We start from the raw sequence: 8,234 nt of genomic DNA, 5'->3' as shown, positions 1-8,234 counted from the left end.
CACAGGATTAGCAGGTACGGTGGCGTGAATATAAAGGCGCGATTAGCCTTACAGAGGCCTGCCGTCCACTGCTCCGCCTAAGTCACTGATTTGAGAGCTCGCTTCCCTACCACTGACCCATAAGACAAGCGTCCTCTAAAAAATTCAAAAGTGATCGTGACACTAATCGTCGCTCCGTTCTGGAGCCCTCAGGGCACACGATGCGTGAGACGTCGTCCATGAGAACGTTCAGTATCCCCCTTCACGCTTTCCAAGAGTGTCTCACGCTCGGCACAAAAACGCGGACACGCTAAGACGGCATGGTTCACATCAGCCACAACATCACAGTGTACGTACACATAGGTACACTGGTACACGGATGCTTTTCCCATCACGTACCTGTTCAGCGCCTTGAAGGTCACCTGGACGATGTCCCCTTGAGTATCAACTGAACGCTTCCAGCGCCCTCCTACTGATCGACCGCGATGAAGTGTTACAGGCTCGTATGACAGCGGCTCGTAGTGTCGGATGTAGCGGTTAAGGGCTCGTGCTGCATCGGATTGGGTAACACGGCCGAGGTGAGGTGAACGCAAAAAAAGGACGAAAACATAAGATAAACATTCCATTACGACAAGGCTCTATTCTACCCGATGCCATAATGTGCATTGCGCCCTACATACTGTAGCGGCAAATGTTCCAGCCACTGTTTTCTCGAAGAAGATTGAACTCCTGACGTTTCCTTTCAGTTGGAACCAGGCAATGAATTACACCACCGCGTATGTATCGCTAGAGCACAATCGTAGAGAGCACTGTGCTTAACGGCTCAGCGAGCGAAAAAAATTGGACCTTTCTCATGAAGACAGCAGCGACCTTGTTGACTGCAAAAGACGCACCCACTTTGCCACTAATCTACGAAAGACAGATAAAAAAAAATACAAATTCTTCAGAGGACAATCGAAAGAAGGCCTAAGAAGAGATTAATATCAGTCGGTACCGAGCCTTGCCCCGGAACACACAGCACGATGAAATTCCGGCTCTTGTAGGCATGCTCATGGAGGGCTCCCTCTAATGCACCTACCGCCGTGCCAGATTTTCTTGACATCATCGGATTCATTAAACCGCCGACAAGTGTGTCGAGAAATTAAACATCGCTGCAAGGCGCTTACCTGAGCACATGCTGTCCACAATGTAGAAAAATGCGAAAAGTGCAATTCGCAGACGTAGCATCGAATGCTGACCCAGCATCACGTTCTTCTTCGTCTCCTTCTTCATCCGAGAGAAAGCTGCACGTACGACAAGAAGAGATTTTCGCAATATTTCAGGAAGTTATCGACTATGCAACACAGTCATGACAAGGAAAGATGCCGAAACTGACCAGGAAAAATAAAATTACCACGGTATAGTTACTAATTTGTTAACGGTAGTGGACAAGGGACACACACACACACACACACACACACACACACACACACACACACACACACACACACACACACACACACACACACACACACACACACACACACACACACACACACACACACACACACACACACACACACACACACACACACACACGCACGCACGCACGCACGCACGCACGCACGCACGCACGCACGCACGCACGCACGCACGCACGCACGCACGCACGCACACACGCACACACACACACACACACACACACACACACACACACACACACACACACACACACACACACACACACACACACACACACACACGCACGCGCGCGCGCGCAAACTGGTCGCTGGTGATATTCTGTGCGCGACACAAACGCTTTAGAAGATGCCCTCCTCTCGAGTAATTTACTCACGCATGCTGAGCAGGGCAGCAGATTTGTTTCGGCGAGTTTCACGCGAGGGAGCCATAAAGCTAAAAACAGCACTGATCCGTGTCAGGGCAGTATGTACGATTACAAAAACATTTTTGTGATATTTAAGAAGGTTTAAACGAGAATAATAAAGGGCATTGAGGTCCCTGTGGTTCGTAGTAATTATGAGACGCCCAGAGCATGTCGAAGGACGCCCTTCTCGTCCCCTTGGTTTCCACCAAGTCCTCGCTGGACTGTTGTTGTGTGCACCTCACGCTGACGCGGCGGAACCGGCTTTCTACAGTCCAGAGAGAATCCCGTTGGACTGCTTTCTCACCAGATGGAGAAGCCCATAATGGAATCTCTGGGCCGGCTTGAGCTCGTGTTGTTTACGTCTGCAGCTTTCAGTGCTACACGTGCATTAAGTTGGATGAAAAAGTAAACTCAAGCAGCTCAATGAGAATAAAATGTTATTCTCGGCCCGGAATACTGAGATATATATCACAGCCTCGTCAAATTTACGGAATTTCGAAAAAGACCTATAAGTAGGTGCACTATGTAAAAACTAATCGTGGCTGTACGACATCCTTCAAGTTGGAACCTTCAGTTTCAAAGACGAAAATGGCTTCCCAACATGCACCCATCCGCCATTCCTTTGATGCAACATTTTGACGCTAACAATGCGGTCGTACTTGGCATGTGTTCTGTGCAGAAAATGGGTACAGGCGTGCACTTGGAGGTTTCGGCAGTTTTGCGTCGCGGGCCGCCAGCCACTTGGGCGCCGTAGCTCCACGATCGGGGCACCAACGAGCGAACTTCCTGCGTGGACTTTTCCCAGGCAGCTCCTCCTCCTCTCCATCGTGGCGGCGGATGTGGGCTCAATGGGCGGAACAGTCAGAGGCAAGTTCGGCTGGGCATGAGCCGTTCGCTGCCGACCACCGCGAGGTTTTTATGACATTCGTGCGAGAAAACGAGGCGATTAGGACGGGACCTAGCTGCTGCTTCCGGCTGTATAAGAAATGACCAAGTCTGTTTTGCCACGTTCAGCCTGGCGAACTTTCAAGAAACATTCGTCGCACCCGGGAGACCGCTCAGGATATACAGGCCTACATTCTACAGCACTGTGTCCGCGCAGCAACCTAGACTTCACGATGCGAACAGACGGCGTATGAAGAGGTGGCACGAATGTTGTCAAGTTCGCTGAAAGGGTCCGTCATTGGTCGTCGAAGAAAGGTGAGTGTGAAAAAAGTGTTTCATAGCGAGTGCATTTTCTTCATTCCGTTTCGACAGCCACCCTCGGGCAGGTGTTGCGCTGAGTTGTGCTCAAGCCAACGCTTTTCACTAAGGGCAACGTCTGGCCTCCAGTTTCTCTTGTAATCTGCCGATGCTTGCCACGAAGCGGACAACGATCGCCTGCAGTGAAGTCGACGACGGAAGAGTTCCTCTGTGACACGTGCCCCAAGCCGGCTGTGTGGACTCCAAGAGGCACCATGCAGCTTTGGACTTGACCCGGAACTGTAGGCAGCAGTGAGTAAATATCACTTAAACTAACGTGTTTGGATTAGTTGCACTACTGTGGCTAGAAGTAATTAGCACAAAATTCTTAATTGAGCGTTAATCGTATTTGTACGCTGTCAGTCGCCATCGTTTCTTGTGCAGACGCTGCTTAGAGGCGCAAGTATACACAAAATTCTTGAATCATTTTCAGCTATCATTGCAACAAGAGAGGTCTTATGCTAGATATTTCCTTCATGGCTAAAAGAAAAAAGCTTGCAGCATGAAAACGGACATTGCCAAAATATAGGAACGATTAGGAAACGTTATCCTTGACCCTTTCCCAGTTACCGTTGTGGAAGAATGCTGTTCCTATCTTTTTTTCTGTTCTTCGTTGTGTCGCACACGAAGGCGTTTAAACTTTGACACCAGAAAATGATCGCAATGCGCCACAAAATAAGGAAGTTTGGATTGTTTAACATTTGATTACACGAAGGGTTTTGTTCGTTTCATCTATCTTTAGAGCCGATCACACTAGGTTATGATTCGACTACAGCCTTCAGTCAAGCCTCAGGGACTTGTTCAGGAAGCTTAAATCTTAAATTCTTCTTTAAAAGCTGCGCAATAAATTTGTTGGTGAAGATGAAAAATTCACATCAGCGAAGTGAGCACTGCATTTGTTGTGAACCCCCATGAATTGTCCGCTTATCTCACGCCATGTATTTTCTCTATTCTCATCTCTGTAGAGGCGGCACGGCCCCGGCATGGAAGCGTCCTGCGCGGGCGGTGCTTTCGTCATCGCCGTCGCCGTCGCCGGCACTGCGGGCAACGCGCTCACAATCGCCGCGCTGGCGCTGCGCATGCGCCGGGAGCACAGCGGCAACGCGTCGTCCGTGTTCATACTGAGCCTGTCGGCGGCCGACCTGTGCTTCTGCTCGCTCAACCTGCCCTTCGCCGCCTCCGGCCTGCTTCGGGGGGCCTGGACCCACGGGCCGCTGCTGTGTCGGCTCGTGGCCGCCGGCCGCTACCTCAACGTCGGAGTCTCACTGCTCTCCATCACCGCCATCGCCGTCAACAGGTGCGAATGTGAGAGAGCTAACGCGACGCTGACCACGTTTCTCGGGGATGGCGGCTCAGGCTATAACACGCTAGACATCAAACAGAGTTGCCAAGCTATGCAGCAGCGGCTTGGCTATTGCCAGGGTGACGCAGCCAAGGTTTGATCGTGCACAGCTGCCAATCGTTGTGGTCGCAGGCGCCAATATCCTCTACAAGTGCCGTTCCTCTGTTTTGCACATTTCTTTCGCCTCCTTCAGATATTGTACGAGGTGGAGAACACTGAGTGGAAGAATGGACATTTTGGCAAGCTCATAACGAATCTACCAGCAGGAAGGACAAGGATCAGGAAAAGAGACAAGAAAATCGCTGCTCTCGCAACAGAATTTTATTGGAGCAAACATTTATAGCCAAACCAAGCAACACCGGAGCAAGCAACACCAAAATGCTTACAGAAAATCATATTTCATGAACGCGCCTGAAAACGGCCCTGAAAGCGATGGACGGCTCGCTGACACATTCGTCATCTAGTCGCAAGATATGCCTTGCCTCCATGATTTCCCGGTTATTCTGCAATGAAAGAACAGCCAAATGTCAGTAGCCGAAAGACATGGGTAACAACCTTCACACCCTTCGCAATGTACAATCAGGTTGGATCCCCTACCATTTTGTAAAGACCGCAAATGCTCTCGTAATCGTACATTAATTCACATGGCAGTATGGCCCACATACACGTTCCCGAAAATAACGGCATTCGAACAACCACATTCATTTTGCGAGGGACGTACACATTTTCATGTGCCACTCGACATGTGTCTCTTTTTGGAACCACATTCGCAGCCTTACTCTTCATAATATTACAGGTTCTATACCACTTCGTACTTTCTAGAGACATTTTCGAAATTATGCGGCGGCCTATGCACAGTCTTTGTTAGAAGTAGCCGGGAACAGGTGGTTTGTTTCTTAGCCGCGTAGCGTGTACCCCTTTTGACAGCCCTTAAGCTATGAATCTGCGTAAAGTAAGGTGAGCCCTTGTCCTCATGTTCTATCACCTTTCGTTCTTCAGTGGTGCAGTAACGGCTCTGCTATACTGTTGAGAAGCAAAAGCCTGTTGCTCGGTTGCTTTTGGCAAAGGGGGTGCGTAATAAGTCAACACTACTGGTTAGGCACTTGGCTGTCCAGTCCTGTCCTGTCCTGTTCCCTAAAATCCCCGCATTTAGGAGATATGGTTTCCCGCTAGCGTCTCGTTGCCTCAATAAATTTCATTTGTGAGTACAGCGCCTTTCTTGTCCCATTCCTTGTTCGTGCGGATAGATGCAGTCTAATAATGAGTACGCGCAAACTCTTTCAAAAATATGCGGCCGTCTAAGTCGCGTGAGGAGCCCCTCCCTTTCTTGACGTGCACCCTCTACGCCGGCCAGGTACGTCCTTGTGGTCCGGCCTTCGCTGTACAGCCGACTGTACGGACGAGCCGGAATCTGGTGGATGGCGGCTGCCACGTGGCTGGCGCCGTGCCTGTTGCTGGCTCCGACGCTAGCGGGGACCTGGGGTCGCTTCGGGCCGGACTCTCGCAGCCCCGGGTGCTCGGTGGTCGCGTCGGGTGGCAGGTCGCCCAAGGCGTTCCTCTTCGTGGCCGCCTTCCTGGTGCCCTGCCTGGCGATCGTCTACTGCTACGCCGCCATCTTCAGACACGCGCGAAAGGCCAGGTTAGCTGCTCCCGGCCAGCTTCGAACAAATGACTCTGATTTCACATTCGCAGGACCCGGGATGTTCGACTGGGTCTCAATTCAAATGAGCGTTGCTGAGAAACTTTGCTGCTCACTGCGGCTACAATGGTGGTCATATCGTTGCGAATTATTGCAGGAACACACTGAACATTTTGTGCGCAAGAACTTAAAATCGAGAGATTGGAATGCATTTCTGGCACTAATTTTTAACGCGACAGTGTTAGGAGCCGGTGTCGAGAAAAACCTGTGGCGTCATCGCCGTCGATAACCGTGAGCGATAAATCCACGAAAAAATCCTCAGAGAAACAGCCAAGGTAGGCCGCCTAGGTCACGTGACATTGTGGTGTCATCACAATCTGCGCACCGGATTATGAGAAAACTGCCCACCGTGGCAAGTGGCAGTTAGATTAATGATTGGTAGCAGGAGGTTGCTCGGGAAGAGCAGCCTGGGTCTCATGCCCCACCAGCGGCAGCGCCTGCCACCGCAGGGCAGCGGGGCATCGCCTAACTGCTGCAAGGCGGAGCCTATTTTTTGCACCTTTGGCAAGGTACCACCCCACTGACGAGTTTCATACAGTGAAAGAAGGGAAGGTGGTGCAACTTGCCGAAGCTTCACGTGAGCTGTAGGAGAGACCGATGAAGTTCGGCCACCTGGCGTTCTTGAATCAGCGGAGGGATCGCGCAGCCCGTGGGCCTATTTGTATTTCGCTTCTATTGCAATGCGGCCGCTGCAGCTCTCCCAACCTCGGGCTTAGAAGCCAAGAGCCGCTGAGTCGAAGGATGTGAGAGAGATTCGCTGCATGCACAAAAATTAGGTCCCCGGCCTACATTATGCCTTGACCTGGTTCATGCAGTTCAGCGCGTTACCAAAGCGTCAGAACATCGCATCCAAAGTGTTATATATGACGCTCAATCCCGGATAACATCGTGATGACTGAAGGTCCCGATTTGATTGCCAGCGACAGATTGCTCTGCCGAAAGAGGCAAAAGCTTCTCGGGCAGGATCTCAATGATAATGTCCTTTACAATGCTCGAGGAGTAATGTAACATGCACTGCATACGCATTTATTTCTCTGCTGCCCTTGCAACGCGGTCAGTGCTCAAATGTTGCACCTTTAATGCTCATGCTGCTTTCGCAGGCTTCAACTGGAGGCCCATGGTGAAGTTGCGAGCCGACGTCAGGACGAGTGGCGGATCACACGCATGGTTCTTGTCATTTTCCTGTCCTTCCTAGCCTGCTACCTACCCATCACTATAGTAAAGGTGAGATTGTTAAAGGCGCAACCTATTAGGCCTTTTGACCGGAGACTTGGCTTTGTTGAGACGTCAGCGGATAAGGAAAACAGTAATAGACGGCGTGAAAGTGAAGCGAACCAAGACCAGTGACAGTTAAAAAGCATCCACCAACGAAATTAAACCGCACGCTTTGGAGATTGATGCTTTTTGAAAAGAACGGGATTCCGAAGAGGTTTCGTTCTGTTGTAAAATGCCTGCAGGGAAGTCACTTACTGGGAAACGACTGGTGGAAGGTTCATTCATTTACTGCTTCTCCTGGAAGCTGGAGTGAAGCAACAATCTACAAAAAAAATACTCATGGACTCTCGCTTTCGAATTAGCGCTGCAGTAAGAGGTTGTAAAATAACGCTTCGAAGTAGCTGCGATCTCTTAAGGGGCGGATTTATGGGCGACACTTGGCGTGGTAAAGGGTTTCCTGTTTTTCCCCGTGGATTTATTGAATTCCCTACGCCCAGGAGGCGGTGACCCGATCAACTTTTTTTTCTGTACAGCAGCCGGCGCACGAGGCCTGCAATCAAAACTGCGGTCGCATGCGAGCTGAGTGTCACAGCGTCGCCCACGTTGCAGGTGGTGGACGCCGAGGTACGGCACCCCTCTGCGCACCTGGGCAGCCAGCTACTTCTCTACCTCAGCGCCTGCATCAACCCTGTCATCTACGGCGTCACTAATCGCCAGTACCGCCGAGCGTACGCGCAGCTGCTAGGCTCCGTAGCTGCACTGTGCTGTTCGCTCAAACCTTTCCAAGCGGAGCAGACTGACGGCAAGCCGCGGGACTCTCAGCAGACCAGCCTGTGACTTTTTGCGGGGCGATTATACCCAAGGACGAATACAGTGTGCGCAAACACTCTGTG

At 50.9% G+C, this 8,234-nt stretch overlaps 1 protein-coding gene across 1 annotated transcript; it reads left to right on the top strand.

Moving 5' to 3' along the window:
* Window positions 1-2,706: 2,706 nt before the first annotated feature.
* On the top strand, window positions 2,707-8,234 carry LOC144094515 (G-protein coupled receptor moody-like). The gene is made up of 6 exons (XM_077628434.1): window positions 2,707-3,043; window positions 3,101-3,337; window positions 4,051-4,382; window positions 5,782-6,066; window positions 7,227-7,350; window positions 7,951-8,234. The coding sequence occupies exons 3-6, from the start codon at window positions 4,069-4,071 to the stop codon at window positions 8,176-8,178; spliced, it is 951 nt and encodes a 316-aa protein (XP_077484560.1). The 5' UTR covers window positions 2,707-3,043; window positions 3,101-3,337; window positions 4,051-4,068; the 3' UTR covers window positions 8,179-8,234.

Source organism: Amblyomma americanum, chromosome 6 (assembly GCF_052857255.1).
Source record: "Amblyomma americanum isolate KBUSLIRL-KWMA chromosome 6, ASM5285725v1, whole genome shotgun sequence".
In the NCBI taxonomy this organism is placed as follows: domain Eukaryota; kingdom Metazoa; phylum Arthropoda; class Arachnida; order Ixodida; family Ixodidae; genus Amblyomma; species Amblyomma americanum.
This window is presented reverse-complemented; position numbering and strand designations above follow the sequence as displayed.